This window comes from Narcine bancroftii, chromosome 3 (genome assembly GCF_036971445.1).
Source record: "Narcine bancroftii isolate sNarBan1 chromosome 3, sNarBan1.hap1, whole genome shotgun sequence".
Taxonomy (NCBI): domain Eukaryota; kingdom Metazoa; phylum Chordata; class Chondrichthyes; order Torpediniformes; family Narcinidae; genus Narcine; species Narcine bancroftii.
In genome coordinates, this window is record NC_091471.1 from 246,417,306 (window position 1) to 246,436,647 (window position 19,342).

General features: G+C 45.7%; 1 protein-coding gene across 1 annotated transcript; it reads left to right on the top strand.

Annotated features, from left to right (window-relative positions):
* Window positions 1-16,927: 16,927 nt before the first annotated feature.
* On the top strand, window positions 16,928-18,424 carry LOC138758465 (immediate early response gene 2 protein-like). The gene has a single exon (XM_069927417.1). The coding sequence runs from the start codon at window positions 17,115-17,117 to the stop codon at window positions 17,757-17,759; it is 645 nt and encodes a 214-aa protein (XP_069783518.1). The 5' UTR covers window positions 16,928-17,114; the 3' UTR covers window positions 17,760-18,424.
* The last annotated feature ends 918 nt before the right edge of the window (window positions 18,425-19,342 follow it).

Below are 19,342 nucleotides of genomic sequence, written 5' to 3' on the forward strand. Positions count from 1 at the left end.
CAATCAATTCCTTATTTTTTTTTTAAAGTTTTTTTTAAGGATTTATATAAAGCAGTTAGAGAATTTTTATGGAAGGGAAAATTTCCAAGGGTAGCAATGAAAAAATTGATGTGGGACTTTCAATTTGGAGGTTTGAGATTACCTAATTTTCAATATTATTATGAGGCAGCTCAATTTAAATTTCTTAGTGCATTAATGAATATGGAGGATCCGCCCAGTTGGGCAAAGATAGAACTGGCAGTTATTTTAGAAAAATCTCCACATGAATTTTTGTTTCGATGGAATAAAAATTTGTTACGAACTTATGATGTACCAATATTGAAACATTTATTGAATTTATGGACGAGTAAACTTGATAAAATGGGGCCTAAAAATAAATGGTCTGGGCGATTGCCATTATATAATAATCAACTTGTTCCTTTTACGGTCTCCAATATCACTTTGAAACAATGGGAAAAGAAAGGAATAAAAAATTTATCTGATTGTTTTTTTTGAAGGACATGTTTGTTCTTTTGAGGAATTACAAAAGAAATTTGGTATTAGTGGAAATTCTGTATTTGTGAATTATCAGTTAAGATCATTTGTAAAGCAAATATGTAGTCGTCAAATGACTTTATTGCCCGAAACTAGTTTTGAAAAATATGTACTTTCAATACCAGAAAAGGGGTATATATCTGATTTGTATTGTATTTTACAAGAAATTGAAAGTAAGAAAGATTGGGATAAAGATAAGTTGAAATGGGAAAAAGATTTAGGTTCTACAATAGCTGATGAAGCCTGGATGGAAATTTGTCAAAATAGTATTCGGAAATTGATTAATGCTAGATTAGCGATGATTAATTATAATTTTATACATCAATTATATTTAACACCAGAAAAATTTTAAAAATTTGGTCTTAGTAAGTCAGATTGTTGTTTTCGTTGTGATCAGATAGCTAGTACTTTTTTACATACTGTCTGGTCTTGTGACCGATTGCAACAGTTTTGGAAAGGTATTCAATCTATACTTAATAGATTATATAATATTTGTGTTGTATTAGATCCTGATATATTTTTGTTAGGGAATATGCAATTATTAATTGATCTAGGATTAAATGATTATCAGATTTCTTTTATCTATTTAGCTTTAGCAGTGGCCAAGAAATGTATAGCATCTACTTGGAAAGATAGAAATATACTAACTTTGGATAGGTGGTATTTAGAGATGAAGTCTTGTTTAATTATGGAAAGGATATATTTTCAATTCAAGATAAGATGTCTTTTTATAAGTTGAAGTGGACTCCATTTGTTAAGTATATGCAATTAAGTTTGATTTAAGTATGTTCCTGGATGTGATATTCTAGATTTGATAAATCATTTTTAAAAATTATTTTTATTTGTTAATTTTTTTCTTTTTGTGTGCTTTTTTAATTTTACTAATTCTTCACTCTTTATTTTGGGGGAGGGGAAGGGTGTTTTTTTTATATAGATATGTAGGGGGGTTAGGTTGAATTAAGTTAGGTTATTGATGTTGTATTGTAATTATATTATTTTATTTTATATTTTTTCTTTAAATGTAATTTTTCTTTTTATTCCTGTGATAAAATCTTTAAATAAAGGTTAAAAAAAAAAGACTGTACAATTGTTGTACAGTCTTTACCCTGTGTGTGTCTGATACTGACTAACAGCGCACCACAATTTAATCCACAAAATTTTCCCACGGCTGCCATGGAAAAACTCCTGAGCGCAGAGAGCCTCGAAGTTGACCCACGCCACTTGGAAGCCCAGACATGCTTCAAGATCTGGCAGCATGCGATCGACGCAATTATCGAGGCACACGCAGGCGACATCTTGGACTCAGATTGGAAGAGGTTGGTTCTACTCCGGTCAAAGCTGGGTCCCCACACCTTCCAGGCAACCAAAGGGTGCTCCACGTACAAGAGAGCAATGGACACTCTCGGGAACTTGTACAAGCCCTGCATGAATGCGGTCTGTGCAAGGTACCTCCTCAACACCCAAGCCCAGCAACTCGGGGAGATGGCTGAGTCTTACCTGGGGCACCTGCAAGAGTTGCCTCAACCATGTCTGGCTGAACCCGGGGTAGGTGCAGAGGAGGTCGAGAGGCTGGTCTGGGATGCCTTCGTCCAAGAGCTATGCTTGAGGACCATCCGGCAAAAGCTGCTGGAAGACAATATCTATGCCCTAACCAAGACAGTGGAAGTGGTCCAAACCCTGGAAATGGCAGCCCTGCACATTGAAGCCTTTGATTCCATGTTCCCCAAGGCTCCCTCATGGCTCTCTCGCACTGCAGCTGCAACCCCAGACCGAGCTGGGGAGGAAAATGACGCTGCAGCAGGCTCCAGGTGCCGCTGTAATTACTGTGGGTCCTGGTGTGGGTCAGACCGACGATCATGCCAAAACTGCCCGGCTAGGAACCAGTATTGTTCCCAATGCGGCAAGAAAGTCCACTTCGCTTAAGTGTCCTTCTCAAAACCAGCCGGTAGCTCAGCGGCCCTCTATGACCTCCCCACCTCCCAAGCGGACCCCTTCATGTGTGCATGCCGGGCAGCTCCATTGACTCCGCTACAATTTCTGCCTTCCCTAACTTCGACAGTGCAATATCTAGCCCTGCCAGCGACTGTCGCAGCATGTTCCCCGAGCACCTGGACCACACCCCGCCCTCGCCAGCGCCGCTCACTGAGAACTACAGCGACGTCACTTCTGGTTCATGGCGTGACGTCACTTCTGGCTGATGGAATGACATCACTGCCGCTGGACACGATGACGTCACTTCCCCCGGTGCAACGAACAAAGCTAGGGAAGGAGCCCAGCCACGCAGCGGGCCCCCATGTGCCGCCGCCATCTTGGGCCAGGCAGTGGCCGACACAGAGGGCCCCCGACGACATTGAGAACAATGTGGTCAACATGGGCGGTGACCAGGCTGCCCTACCGACGCTCCCTTCGCCTCTGGGTGCCAACGGCTACCGCACGGCACACCCCATGACCGACGTCGGAGTGGTCAACACAGGCGATGACCAGGCCACCCTACTGACACACCCCATGCCTCCGGACGCCATAAATCACTGCACACAACCGGAGAGTGATGGCTCCAACTGCAAGACAGTCCTGGCCGCCACCACGCTGACCAGGGACATCCCTCACAACCTCAGACGCTCTATGATGGATGTGCAAGTCAACGGGCAGGTAACGAAGTGCCTGTTCAACAGTGGCAGCACCGAGAGCTTCATTTACCCGAGTGTGGCCCACACCCTGAGATTAAAAGTCCACCCCACCACCTGCTTGATCGCCCTCGCTGCCAAGCATAAGACTGTTGGTACCCTCGAGCGCAGCTCGGCCAATATAACTATGGGAGGGGAGACTTACACAGGGTTCAGGCTCCAGGTCATGCCCAAACTCTGCGCCCCAGTCCTCCTGGGCCTAAATTTCCAGTGCCACCTGCAGAGTATCACCCTTGCCTTCGGGGGTGGGCCCCAACCTCCATTCACGTAACACAACACACCAACCTACCAGCCCCAGCCAACCTGTGGCCTCTCCACACTGTGCATCACCCCACCAGCGCTCTTCCCACATCTTACGCAAGGATGCAAGCCGATCGCCACCAGAAGTAGGCACTATTGTGCCACAAACAGAGATTTCATCAAAGCGGAGGTGTGGCGACTCCTGGCGGAAGGTGTCATTGAGCCCAGTAACAGCCCTTAGAGAGCCCAAGTCCTGGTGGTCAAAGGGGGAAGTAAGCTGAGGACGGTCGTGGATTACAGCCAGACCATTAGCTGGTACACCCAGCTAGATGCCTACCTCCTGCCAAGGATCGTCGACATGGTCAACAAGATAGCCCACTACTGGGTTTTTTCCACTATTGACCTGAAGTCGGCGTATCACCAAAGCCCTATCCACCCGAAGGACAAGCCCTACGCCACCTTTGAGGCGGACGGGCGCCTGTACCAGTTCTCTTTGGGGTCACGAACGGGGTCTCCGTTTTCCAGCGGGAGATGGATCGCATGGTAGACCGGCACAAGCTGAAGGCAATGTTCCCGTATCTGGATAACGTCACTATCTGCGGCTCTGACCAGCAGGACCACGATGCTAACCTGGAAAAATTCCTCCAGGCGGCTGGGGAGCTGAACCTCACTTACAACAAGGAGAAGTGTCTGTTCAGCACCACCTGCCTCGCCATCCTGGAATACATCGTGGCCCATGGGGTTGTTGGCTCAGATCCTGAAAGGATGCGCCCATTAATGGAGTTACCTCTACCCCCCCACGCTAAAGGCCCTCCGCAGGAGCCTTGGCATTTTCTCTTATTACTCTCAGTGGGTCCCTCACTTCTTGGACAAGGTCCGCCCACTGGCCCAAGCTACAACTTTTCCCCTCCAACCCGAGGCACAGGCAGCCTTCACCCGCATCAGGCAAGACATCGCGGATGCCACGATGCAGGCTGTGGATGAGGACTTCCACTTCCAGGTGGAGAGCGATGCCTCCGAGGTAGCCCTCACCACTACCCTCAACCAAGAGGGGTGTCCCGTCACTTTCTTCTCCAGGACCCTTCACAGCTCCAAGCTAGGGCATTCCACCATTGAAAAGGAGGCCCAGGCATATGGTCACTGCGAAATCAGTTGACGCTTGCGAGTGATTTCGCAAATCCAAATGGAGAGGGGAGATGTGGTTGCCCGACAAGGGACAAAGGGCAACTCAGGAAGGGGAGGGGATAGTGGGGTTAAAGGAATTTTAGATAGGAGAATAATGGAAATATTTTATGTTTTAGAAATGTTGTCTTATAATGTGTTCAAAAAAAGAAAGCAGAACTGGATAAGAAGGAAAGGTGATGATGAGAAAACGGAAAGGAAAGATAAACAAAGTATGAAATGGCTATGTTGAACTATATGACTTTAAATATTAATGGAATACATAACCAAATCAAAAGGAAGAAACTGTTAAATTTACTGAAAAAAGAAAAAATAGATATAGCATTAATACAAGAGACACAATTAACTGAAGTGGAACACAAGAAATTAAAGAGAGATTGGATAGGACATGTAACAGCAGCGTCATATATTTCAAAAGCTAGAGGAGTAGCTATATTAATCAGTAAAAATGTACCAATCAAAATGGAAGAGGAAATAATAGATCCAGCAGGGAGATATGTAATGATAAAATGTCAGATATATTCGGAGTTTTGGAATTTACTCAATGTATATTCACCTAATAGGAGGGGATTTCAATCTTAATTTGGATTCAAACATGGATAAAACTGGAAAAAAAAATTAATAAAAAGAACAAAGTAACCAAATTTATAATTAAATCGATGCAAGAAATGCAACTTTTGGATATATGGAGGAAACAACACCCAAAGGAAAAGGAATATTCATATTATTCGGGCAGACATAAAACATACTCAAGAATAGACCTATTCCTGTTATCAGCTCACATGCAAGAGAGAGTTAGGAAAACGGAATATAAAGCTAGACTATTATCAGACCACTCACCCCTGTTATTGACAATAGAGTTAGAGGACATCCCTCCAAGAATGTATAGATGGAGATTAAACTCCATGCTACTTAAAAGGCAGGATTTTAGAGAATTCATTGAACGAAAAATTAAAATGTACTTTGAAATAAATACGGAATCAGTGAAAGATAAGTTTATACCATGGGACACAATGAAAGCGTTCATCAGAGGGCAAATAATAAGTTATGTAACTAAGATGAAGGAGGACTACAACCAGGAAACAGAACAGTTGGAAAGGGAAATAGTAAATATAGAAAAAGAATTAGCAATGAAGGAAGACACAACTAAAAGAATTGAATTGGCAGATAAAAAAATAAAATGTGAAACACTACAAACATATAAGGTGGAGAAGAACATAATGAAGACAAAACAGAAATATTATGAACTAGGAGAAAAAACGCACAAAATTCTAGCGTGGCAGCTTAAGATAGAACAAACTAAGAGAATGGTATTGGCATTAAGGAAAAAAGACAAGCAAATCACATATAATGGAGATTAATGAAAACTTCAGAGAATTCTATGAACAAGTATATCAAACCGAAAACGAAGGGAAAGAAGATAAAATAGATGAATTTTTAACTAAAATTGAACTACCAAAATTACAAACAGAGGAACAAAATAAATTAACAAAACCATTTGAAATAGAAGAAATACAGGAGATAATAAAAAAACTACCGAGCAATAAAACACCAGGAGAGGATGGATTCCCAATAGAATTCTATAAAAAATTTAAAGATTTATTAATTCCTCCCCTTCTGGAAGTAATCAACCAGATTGATAAAACACAAAGCTTACCAGATTCATGTAAAACAGCAATAATCACAGTAATACCAAAGACAGGGAAAGATCCACTTACACCAGCGTCATATAGACCAATATCTTTACTTAACACAGATTATAAGATAATAGCTAAACTATTAGCAAACAGATTAGCCAACTATGTACCAAAAATAGTAAATCTAGACCAAACTTGAGTTATTAAAAAAAGACGAACAACAGACAATATCTGTAAATTTATTAACTTAATTCATGCAGTAGAAGGAAATAAAACTCCAACAGTAGCGGTTGCTTTAGACACAGAGAAGGCCTTTGACAGAGTAGAATGGAATTATTTATTCAAAGTACTACAAAAATTCATCTTACCAGAGAAATATATTAATTGGATTAAAGCATTATATAAGGGGCCATTGGCGAAAGTGACAGTAAATGGATATATATCAAAACAATTTAACTTAAGCAGATCAACAAGGCAGGGATGCCCACTATCTCCTTTATTGTTTGCATTAGCCATAGAACCACTAGCAGAACTGATAAGAACAGAAAATAAAATAAAAGGGATAAAAATAAAAGACAAGGAATATAAAATCAGTCTATTTGCAGATGACGTTATAATATACTTAGCAGAACCAGAAATATCAATAAAAGAATTACATAAGAAATTGAGGGAATATGGAGAAGTGTCGGGGTACAAGATTAACGCAAATAAAAGTGAAGCAATGCCAATGAATAATGCGGATTTCTCAAAATTTAAGAAAGAATCACCATTCAGATAGCAAACGCAAGCAATGCGATATCTAGGTATACAAATAAATAAAAACCTTGGCCATCTATATAAACTCAATTATTATCCACTAATGAAAAAATTACAGGACGACTTAGAGCATTGGAAAGATTTACCACTAACACTGATAGGAAGGATAAACTGTATTAAAATGAACATTTTCTCAAGGATACAATACCTATTTCAGACATTACCAATACGCTTAACAGAGAAATTTTTCAAGGATTTAAAGAAAATAATAAGGAAATTTTTATGGAAAGGGGGAAAACCGAGGATAGCACTAGATAAATTAACAGAATGGTATAAACAAGGAGGCTTACAACTGCCAAACTTTAAAAATTATTATAGAGTCGCACAATTAAGATACCTATCAGATTTTTATCAAACAAGGAAAAAGCCAGATTGGACTAGATTAGAACTAAATAAAATAGGGGAGAAGATACCTGAACATATATTATATAAATGGGATGAAAAATTGGTACAACTTAGGAATTCTCCGGTATTGCATCATCTGCTCAACATTTGGAAGAAGATTCATGTAGAAAGGAATAAAACAAATTACCAACTACCAAAACTAATACTGACGCAAAATCAGATAATCCCTTTTACAATAGATAACCTTTCCTTTAGAGAATGGGAGAAAAAAGGGATCAAAGAATAGAAAATTGTTTTTCGGGAAATAAAATATTATCCTTTGAACAATTGAAGGATAAATATAATATAACTTACGATACAGTGTTGGCATACTACCAACTGAAATCCTACTTGAAGGACAAATTGGGAAACAGTCTGAGGTTACCAGAAGGAAGTAATTTTGAATATGTGATTACAGACACAATGATAATCAAAAAATTTGTAACAAACATGTATATTAAACTACAAGAAAAGGAGAAAATGGGGAAACAAATGGTAAAACCAAAAAAAAATGGGAACAAGATCTAAGCATAAAGATAAAGAATGAAACATGTGAGGAGCTATGCTCTGGAACCATGAGAAATACAATAAACACGAGGTTACGTATGATACAATATAACTGGATACACAGGCTATACATTACACCTCAAAAGTTAAATAAATGGGACCCAACAGTATCAGACAGTTGTTTTCGCTGTAAAAAGGAAACGGGAACAACAGTTCATGCAATTTGGACATGTGAGAAAGTGAAAAAATTTTGGGAAGATCTAAACCAGGTGCTAAATAAAATCACAAAAAGCAATATACCAAAAAACCCAGAGATCTTCCTCCTAAGTAATATAAAAAACAAAGAATTTGGACTCGATTTGGATGGAGCACAAAAAAGATTTGTTATGATAGCCCTAGCTGCAGCAAAAAAATGTATTATGTCAACCTGGAAATTATAAGATAACTTGAGAATACAACAATGGTATATAGAAATGAATAAATGTATTCCATTAGAAAAAATAACATATAATTTAAGAAATACCATTACAATATTTGAACAAATATGGGAGCCATACATGAAACACAATAGAGAAAACCTACCATGGACATCTACCACCTAAAATGACAGAAGGAGAAGATAATGAAAAGAACTGACTCAGTGGAATTTCTTGTTTATTTTTATTGAGTGACAACATTGTTTAACGGGTTTAATGTATCTTATATTCTGAACTTTAAATAAATGGGAGGGGAGGTGAGGGAGGGAGGGAGGGGAGGAGGGAAGGGGGGGGGGAGAAAACGACACTGTATATATTTAATAAGGAAAATGTATGTACCTTGATCAATATGGTTTATAGTGTGAAAAATAAAAAAAAAATAATTTTAAAAAAGAAAAGGAGGCCCAGGCGATTGTGGAAGCGGTCCGTCACTGGCGCCACTACCTGGCCGGCAGGAGATTCACCCTCCTCACAGTCCTGCGGGCAAGATCCTGTGCTGGAGAGTCGAGCTGGCAACCTACAGCTATGACATCCAGTACCGTGCCAGGAAGTTTAATGACTCCCCCGATACCCTCTCTCGGACGTGAGCGTCTATGCATGATGACAGGCTGAAAGCATTGCATGAGTCCCTCTGCCATCCTTGTGTCACCAGGTTGTACCACCTCATTAAGTCCCGGAACCTGCCGTATACCATCAGGGACGTCAGGGACATGACCGAGGCCTGTCGGTTCTGCGTGAAGTGTTAACCCTATTTCTTCTGCCCGCCCCAGGCCCATGTCGTAAAGGCTACTCGGCCTTTCGAGCGTCTTGGCATGGACTTCAAAGGGCACCTGCCTTCTACGAACTGAAACATCTACTTTCTCACGGTAGTGGACAAGTACTGACACTTCCTTTTCGCTATCCTTTACCCGGACACCTCCATGGCCACTGTCATCAGGGCCCTGGGGCAGATCTTCACCATGTTTGGCTACCCCACCTTCATCCACAGTGACTGGGGGTCTAGTTTCATGAGTGACGAGCTGCGTCAGTACCTGATGGCGAGGGGCATTGCGACCAGTCGGACGACGAGCTATAATCCGAGAGGCAATGGGCAAGTGGAAGACGAAAACGGGGTGGTCTGAAAGGCAGCCCTCCTGGCTCTCGGGTCAAAAGGATGGGCTGTTGAGTACTGGCAGGACGACCTGCCCGAGGCACTCCATGCTATTCGGTCGTTGCTGTGCATGGCTACCAACGAGACCCCTCACTGTTCTCATTCCCCAGAAAGTCAGCGACTGGAATGTCCCAGCATGGTTCACGTCCCCGGGACCGGTGCTCCTGCGTAAGCACGTATGGTCACACAAGTCCGAAACCCTGGTTGAGCAGGGCTCCTACATGCAAACCACAACTACGCCTATGTTAGGTTTGGCAGTGGCAGGGAGGACACCATCTCATCCAGGGACCTGGCACCAGCAGGAGCATCCACCACACCATGCCATCCTCCAGCCCAGGACGACGCTGACCGGGCATACATCCCTGTCCCCAGGCCACCAGGGGCCCGCTTCAGACCTGGGAAACGAACCTGCACCCCCCCATCCATCCAATACGACCCTCATACGTCGACCCAACCACCCCTCCGTGTGGCACCACACCAGTCACACAGACCCCTGCCGCCAGCCCTCCCACTTCCCCTCCGACCAGTGACCAGGAGCCAGTCCTACAATGGTCACAGAGACCCTGGCGGCCACCGGACCATCTCAACCTGTAAATATTGTATGTGTATAGTGGGTACGATTCCTTGTTACTGCCCCTCCCCGAGACGATTTTAAAGAAGAGGGTGAATGTGGTGGTACACCACCGGCCTACTGCAGGGGGAAACACCTGTACCTGCAGGAGTGTAAGAGGATAGGACAACACCTGGCTGGCTGTCAATCAGTCGGCCTGAAGGGATCAAGTCCCACCCAGTTGGATGTCAATCACCCTCCAGGATATAAGCCTGCGCTGGCCTCCCGAAGCTCACTCAGAGTTAATGCAGCTACAGCCAGCCTGGCTCTGTGGAAGTCTTTGTGGATTAAAGCCTGTTGTACAGTCTTTACCTTGTGTGTGTCTGATTCTGGCTAACAGCGCACCACAATACATCACATTAAAAGCCCACCATGTGCAGCAGATCATACTCTTTGCTCCTTGGTCCTGCTCGATGCCAGGTCATGAACTGTGGACATGGCTGGAGGTGTGTTTGGTAAAGTGTGCACTACACTGAGAGCGGGAATGCTTAGCATTGTGTGGGAATGCTTAGCATTGAGCCATACCCCGTTGGAACAGGGCATTGGGAGTACATGTTGAAGTCAAAACAAAGTAAAAACACAATGTTGGAGAAATTCATCAGGTCAAATAGTGTCCTTTATATAGCAAAGATAAAATTACATATCCAACGTTTCGGGCTAGAGTTCTTCATCATCAAGATGCGTGTTGCAGTCCTTGTCTTGTAAGAGTTTGCTTGTTACCAAATAATACTGCATGTGTATAATAAAGAGAGGGAGAGAGAGAGAGAGAGAGAGAGAGAGAGAGAATAAGCAGCCACAGGATTGGAGATCGCTGTATTCCATGTGAATACTTACACTACTTAGTACCGTGTTGCTTTGTGTATTCCCCATCTTAATTTGCCCATGTATGCAATAAAGATCATCCCTTGTTTGTTTAGCTTGTGTCTGGTCTCGCATATCTGTGAACCCACTGAACCTGATTTAATCTCACGTAACCCTGACGAACATGCGAACGCACATCCAGATATAATGCACATACAGGGAAACAATGCATATACATATATAAAATAAATACCAAATAAAGAATCTCAGTTTTAAATTCTCACCACATTCCCATCAATTCCTCCATTCGCCTACCTCCACCAGTCAATTAATGTGCTAACCTGCGCTGTTTTGTGGTGGTGGATCGGGAACACCCAGGGGAAGCCCACACTGGCCTTGGAAGAACTTGAACACTCACGACAGGCTTGGCTGGGGCAGTGTTGCTGTGTCACTATGACAGCTCATTTCATCTAGAAGGCGAGCTCTTTAATTACATAATTGTGGCACTCTGCGCAGCTGGAGAAAGCACAGTCGCCACACCAAAGGTCGTAACGACTCTTTATTCAAATTCAGCGCGCGCCCCTTTAAGGGCAGCGTGGGCTCAGCCACCACATGCGTAGTGACATCATAATCGCTGCCTGGGGCATGCGCTGGAAGGGAGGCTGGAGTCAAGGAGAACCCCTGACGATGCCATCTTCCTGCTCTTCTTTTAGATTGTGTTATGGAATCGCCTACAGGAAGCAGGGTTGATTTTTGTATCTGTAAGATGACATACATATCGTGATATAGCCTGAATTTTTGAGCTAAGGTCTGTAGTATTGGGACCAATCCACAAGTGTGTGTGTGTGTGTGTGTGCCGGTGGCTTTAAATTGTGTGTAGTTGAATGGAGAATAAAATGGGAGAGGATCAGCGTGAAAATGGTCAGCGAGGTCTTTGTGAACCAAAGGCCTGTTTCCATACTGTATGCATCTAGTCAAGTTTATTGTCATCTGATTACACAAGTACAACCTCATGAAACAGTGTTCTCCTGTCCTCAGTGCAAAACATGTAGACACACAACCAGACACATGCAAGTGTTCAAGTAATCAAATAAATAAATAAATGTGGTTTCATGAACGTGAAAGTCTCAGATGGTTAATGTGATCAGTTCCTTTGGTTATTCAGCATTCTCACTGCCCGTGGGAAGAAGCTGTTCCTCAGCCTGGTGGTGCTGGCTTTGATCCTCCTGTAAGGTTTCTTCATACACTGGATATACTGTGAGCCCTCTTCTGACAACAATCCTGGTAGATCATGTCATTTGGGGGAGGGGGGCAGTGGAGGGAGACTCCAGTGATACTCTCTGCCTGAGTATTGACTTCCGCTCTATTTCTCTGCAGCAACTGTACCACCACTGTAAAGCAGCCAGCCAGGATGCTCTGGATAGAGCTCCTGTGAAAGAATCATGGCTCCATGTAGCCTTCATTTGCCAACCCAAAGAAATGCACATGTTATCACATTGAAAAAAAGATCTCCGGAAATACTCAGTAGACCTTTAATTTAATAAGTAAAACAGTTTTATTGTCATGTGTACCTAATTACAGTTTAACATAAACTTTGTTTTGAGTGCTATCCAGGCAAGTCAAACCATACAGCAGGAAATGAAACACAAAAGTCTGCTGATGCTATGATTGTAGTTAAAACACACCAAGGAACTCAGCCAGTCTCATAGTGTCCATGGGTGAGGGGGGGGGGGGTGAAGATATATAATATATTGCTGATTATTTGGGCCTGAGCTAGAGGTGACCATCCCAAAAGGAGAACATGGTTATAGTTTACTAGTGTGTTTGCATTTGTTGTTTTTGCAATACCATTTAGATCTTATAAAAATATAAAATTTTGTAACACACTGTATATATAGTAACCTATGACAGTGTCCTCCTTTTAGAATGGCCACCCAAGCTCTGAGCCCTTCTTATTTTCATACAGCTAGTAGTCCACTAATGAACACATAAATGCATAATGTTACAACTGTAGTGTTACAGTTGCAATGTATAAAGAAACTTACAGTGTATCCCATGTATAGAGGAACCTACAGTGTATAAATAAACTTCATGTATCCAGTGTATAGATGAACCTACTTTTTCTTTGGCTTGGCTTCGCGGACGAAGATTTATGGAGGGGGTAAAAAGTCCACGTCAGCTGCAGGCTCGTTTGTGGCTGACCAGTCCGATGCGGGACAGGCAGACACGATTGCAGCGGTTGCAAGGGAAAATTGGTTGGTTGGGGTTGGGTGTTGGGTTTTTCCTCCTTTGCCTTTTGTCAGTGAGGTGGGCTCTGCGGTCTTCTTCAAAGGAGGCTGCTGCCCGCCAAACTGTGAGGCGCCAAGATGCACGGTTTGAGGCGTTATCAGCCCACTGGCGGTGGTCAATGTGGCAGGCACCAAGAGATTTCTTTAGGCAGTCCTTGTACCTTTTCTTTGGTGCACCTCTGTCACGGTGGCCAGTGGAGAGCTCGCCATATAATACGATCTTGGGAAGGCGATGGTCCTCCATTCTGGAGACGTGACCCATCCAGCGCAGCTGGATCTTCAGCAGCATGGACTCGATGCTGTCGACCTCTGCCATCTCGAGTACCTCGACGTTAGGGGTGTGAGGTCGGGTCAGATACAGCAATGAGCTCTCTGAACCCTTCTCCATTAACAATGGCGTGAAGCAAGGCTGTGTTCTCGCACCAACCCTCTTTTCAATCTTCTTCAGCATGATGCTGAACCAAGCCATGAAAGACCCCAACAATGAAGACGCTGTTTACATCCGGTACCGCACGGATGGCAGTCTCTTCAATCTGAGGCGCCTGCAAGCTCACACCAAGACACAAGAGAAACTTGTCCGTGAACTACTCTTTGCAGATGATGCCGCTTTAGTTGCCCATTCAGAGCCAGCTCTTCAGCGCTTGACGTCCTGCTTTGCGGAAACTGCCAAAATGTTTGGCCTGGAAGTCAGCCTGAAGAAAACTGAGGTCCTCCATCAGCCAGCTCCCCACCATGACTACCAGCCCCCCCACATCTCCATCGGGCACACAAAAGTCAAAACGGTCAACCAGTTTACCTATCTCGGCTGCACCATTTCATCAGATGCAAGGATCGACAATGAGATAGACAACAGACTCGCCAAGGCAAATAGCGCCTTTGGAAGACTACACAAAAGAGTCTGGAAAAACAACCAACTGAAAAACCTCACAAAGATAAGCGTATACAGAGCCGTTGTCATACCCACACTCCTGTTCGGCTCCGAATCATGGGTCCTCTACCGGCACCACCTACGGCTCCTAGAACGCTTCCACCAGCGTTGTCTCCGCTCCATCCTCAACATCCATTGGAGCGCTCACACCCCTAAGATAAACCTACAGTGTATAGATGGGCCTACAGTGTATAAAGAAACCTACAGGTATAGATGAACCTAGTGTATCCAGTGTATAGAGGAACCTACAGTATATCTAGTGTACAGAGGAACCTACAGTGTATAAAGAAACCTACAGTGTATCCAGTGTATAAAAAAATCTAGTGTATAGATGAACCTAATGTATCCAATGTATAAATAAACCTAAAGTATATCTAGTGTAGCTGAAGATCCAGCTGCGCTGGATGGGTCACGTCTCCAGAATGGAGGACCATCGCCTTCCCAAGATCGTGTTATATGGCGAGCTCTCCACTGGCCACCGTGACAGAGGTGCACCAAAGAAAAGGTACAAGGACTGCCTAAAGAAATCTCTTGGTGCCTGCCACATTGACCACCGCCAGTGGGCTGATATCGCCTCAAACCGTGCATCTTGGCGCCTCACAGTTTGGCGGGCAGCAACCTCCTTTGAAGAAGACCGCAGAGCCCACCTCACTGACAAAAGGCAAAGGAGGAAAAACCCAACACCCAACCATTTTTCCCCTGCAGCCGCTGCAACCGTGTCTGCCTGTCCCGCATCGGACTTGTCAGCCACAAACGAGCCTGCAGCTGACGTGGACTTTTACCCCCTCCTTAAATCTTCGTCCGCGAAGCCAAGCCAAAGATATCCAGTGTATAGATGAACCTACAGTGCATCCAATGTATAAAGAAACTTACAGTATATCCAGTGTAGAGATGAACCTACAGTGTATGAAGAAACCTTGTGTGTAGACGAACCTACACACTGTAGGTGTGTATCCAATGTATAAAGAAACCTACAGTATATCCAGTGTATGAAGAAACCTTATATATAGATGGACCTACAGTGTATCCAGTGTGCAGAGGAACCTACAGCGTATAGAGGGACCTACGGTGTATCCAGTGTATTGAGGGATCTACAGTGTATCCAGTGTACAGAGAAACCTACAGTGTACAGATGGACCTAGTGCATCGTGTACAGAGGAACCTACAGTGTATCGAGGAACCTAGTGTATAAAAAGACGAGCAGCGTCCCCTCTCCCCCCCCCCCACCTCCCTCCACCCCCCCCCCCACCTCCCTCCACCCCCCCCCCCACCTCCCTCCACCCCCCCCCCTCTCCCCTCGGCAGTTGCCTGGCCTGATGAATATCTCTGATTTGTTGTGGGAGGTTTTATCTGGACTTTCTCCAGCTTTTGAGCACCGACTTGCTGCTCCTTTTATTACAACTTCCACCGAGATACGCCACACACACAAAAAAAATCAATGCCTTCTCGTAAGAACCCCGGATATGGTTTCTGACCTGCGGGGGAAATTGGAAGGGAGCGAGGACGTGGGAGTTTCCAACAGAACCATTTAAGGACATCGGAAGCCACCGCTCGTCACCCGGGCTTTCCGTGCGTGAACTGAAATGAGTTGGCCGCTCATCCGCCCTGACCATATACGGGGAGGTGGGGGGGCGACGAGCCAAGCGAAAGTGAGCGGGGGTCCCAATGAAGTTGAGAGACGTGGGGGAGGGATGTGAGATGTGGGTCGGGGGAGAAATGAGAGACTGGGGGGGGGGGGGGGGGGGGGGGGGGATGGTCAGGGTTGTTTGTGGGAAGGATTAGCAGCAGGGCTGCAACTTATTGGGAAGACCGGATAGAACAAATAAACGCAGTGACTTCAAGGGGAATGAGAACCATAGGACACTACAGCTCAGAATCAGACCCCTTCTAGTCTGTGCAGAGCCCTTTTTATTTTGCCTAGACCCACTCCACAGCCCTCCATACCCCTCCCATCCAAGTTCTTTCATAGTAAAACTGAACTTGAATTCACCACTTCATCTGTGCCAAGAAGTTCCCCCTAAGCCTCTTCCCCTTTCACTCAAACTTCTGGTTCGAATCTCACCTCCCCTCATTGGGGGGAGGGGGGAGAGCCAATCTGTCTGTATTCCCCCCCCCCCACCTCATAATTTAAAATACCTCCATCAAATCTCCCTTCGTCCTTGTACGCCGCGGGGAATAAAGTCCTAACCTGTTTAACCGGTCCCTGTAATTCAGTTCCTGAAGTCCGGGCAACATCCTAGTAAACCTTCTCTTTCCATCTTATGGACATCTTTCCTGAAGTTTAGTTCACTTAAAAATATCCTCTTGTGGGCCAGCCTCGATCAAGAAAGTTTGTAAGAAGGGAAAGCAGAAATGATGAGCACCGAGGCTGGTTTTGTAACTGAAGCTACCGGGACTTGAAAGGCTTTTATTTGCAAGATGTGGACAAGCATCGCTGGTCGCTCACACTGACCTCGGACTCGAATAGTGCTCTCACCACAATAACATTGGTGGGGGGGGGGGGAATCCTTGTGGGTGACACTCCATTAATAAAGTTTGGAAGAAGGAAAGCAGAAGTTGAGAGAAAGTTGGTAAACATCAGTGGAGGGGGGGGGGGAGGGGAGGGACATCCTGTTCGCTGTCAGAGGCAGCGTTCACGGGACAGGGGTGTGTTGTTTCGAGAGAGGGGGGTGGAACCAGTACTTAAGGACGGTTCCTCCCCTCTGGACGACGATCGAAGGAGCGGCGAGGCAGTAGCGAGACGCAAGCTTTTTCTCCAGTGTTTTCCCTCTCTTTTCCAGTGCCTTTCCCGTTCCTAGTGCTGCCCCCCCCCCCTTCCCCACCATCACTGCTGGGATCCAGAGCCACTCAGCGCTGCGCCCCATCCCGCTCGCCCCCATGGACATGAAGGCGGAGGCGCAGCGAGTCATGGCGGTGGCGCTGAGCAAGATGTACACGGGCCGGCTCCAAAGGGGAGGCGCCCGGCTCCACCGCAGTCTGCTCCTGTCGCTGGTGCTCCGCGGTGCCCAGGACGTCTACCTCGGCCTGAGAGCGGCCCGCGGGGGGCCGGGCCGACAGCTGGAAGCGGAGAGCGGCGCCGGAGCTGCGGCCGAGGTGCGGGCTCCCAGCCCGGCGCCGGGCGTCGAGTTCATGGACTGTTCGGCTCAGCCCGTGGTCGAATCGGGGCGCCTGGAAGGGATCGAGCCGCCGGCCGTTTCGGCGCAGCTGGCCGGGAGCGACCCACGCGGGACGCCCTGCCCCGAACCCCGACCCGGGCAGGAGGTACCCGCCGACAAGCGGCTCGTCCCCCGGCCGGATCGCAGCAGGAAGCGGAGGAAAGACTGCCCCGAGCCCGAGGCGCTGCCGACCAAGCGAGCCCGGCTGGAGGAGGAGGAGGGGGGAGAGACCCGCGCCTTGGCCGCCAGCCTTGGGTCAGGACCGCAGGTCAAAGTGAAAGAGCAGCCGGTGAACCAGGGCCAGATCTGGCGGGACAGGGTGTTGGGCGAGTTGTCCATGTGGGTCCGGCCCATCGTGGCTTATTGAAAGTCCGGGCGAGACAGTGAAATCTGGCCTGTTCCCCCACCTCCCCCGAGACGAGGGGTGGCGGAGAGCGTTCGCCCTGAACGGGGGTTCGAACCGGCGACGGGAGTGTTCGCACTGAAGACAAAAGCCTGTCTGGGAAAGAACTGAGTGGAGGGTCGTCGTGTCCGTCCGTTTCCCCCCCTCCCGGGAGGAGCGACGTGACTCATTTGGCGTCAAAGTTGCACAGACGGACAAGAATCCCCTGAACAGTCCGGTCTTTGTTGATCGTGGGCACCGCGGACTGGGGTTGGTTTGGGGGGGAGGGGGGGTTCGAACTAGCGCCGAGCGAGACGAGTCACCGCCCATCGAACTGATACACCTCATTACGTCAGCAGGTGAAATGACATGGACATCAGGCAATGTCAGGACTCGCTTGGCCAAGGAAAGGGCTGCATCAGGGGCTGTAAGGACTATTCCCTACTTCAAACCTGATGGCGAGGTTAAATCTTGCATACTGTACTTGAAATGTATTTTTTTGTAAAAGAAAATCAGGACTTGTTTGGCAAGGAATGTCATACATCAGGGCTGTAAGGACTATTATTTAAGATTTGATGACTTAAGTTCCATTTTGCATACTTGAAATGTACGATTTGTTAATAAAAATATATATTTTTTCTCCAAAAAAACCCCTGGTTTTCGCTGCTGCTCATTCTACCCCAGAGTTCTTTATGCTCCTCTGAGATTAGATTAGACTAGACTGGGGAAGTCCAGGTCACCTACTGAGAATTTGATCATGTCAACAGGATCTTGAGAGGTTTGGATGAGGTTTTTTTTATTTAGAAAAAATGGGTAAAAGTTGTCTCTCTCCCCCCCCCCACCGAGAGTGGGAGTTCATTATCAATGAATGATAACGGGGAGATTAGTTTGAAAGGTTCAGGTTCTGCCCTGGTCTCTGGTTCCATCTGCCTGGGTCGAGCTAACCACATGGGAATCTAGTTTGCCTCCTGCTCTGGATCCCTGTGGAAAAATTGGGAAGCGGAACTTTTATTTAGGACGATTTGTTTCTTATCTGTGACAGGTTGATAGGAGCCGGGGCATCAAAGGTTATGGGGAGAAAGTGGGGGGGGGGGGGGTGGTGAGTGGGGAAAACGATCATCTCATGATTGAATGGTGAGCCAGACACAATGGGCTGAATGTCCGATATCTGCACCTATGTCTTATTTCACAACATTCGCTTGAACTACTTTGGACAAGTAGTTCAATGCCAGGGATGTGGTAGTCGGTGTGAATACACAGCAATAAGGGTAAGTTCAGGCATCTTTAGAATCTGACTTTTCTCACCAGATAGCAGTGGGTGAGTCATGGTCACACAGGCATGTTGACCAAGGGCATTCTGGCCAAGTACTATCTTTATGTATTGGGTCCATATCCTTCGAACCCAGCGGTTCTCAACCTTTTTCTTTCCACTCACCTCCCACTTTAAGTAATCCCTATGCCATCGGTGGTCTGTGATTGCTTAAGGTGGGAGGTGAGTAGAAAGAAAAAGTTTGAAAACCACTGTTGAAATCATACCTTATGGACTTGTTATGTGCACGCTTTCAGAA

Coding starts and splice junctions, on each gene's coding strand:
- LOC138758465 (XM_069927417.1), top strand. CDS start 17,115: ATGGACATGAAGGCGGAGGCGCAGCGAGTCATGGCGGTGGCGCTGAGC.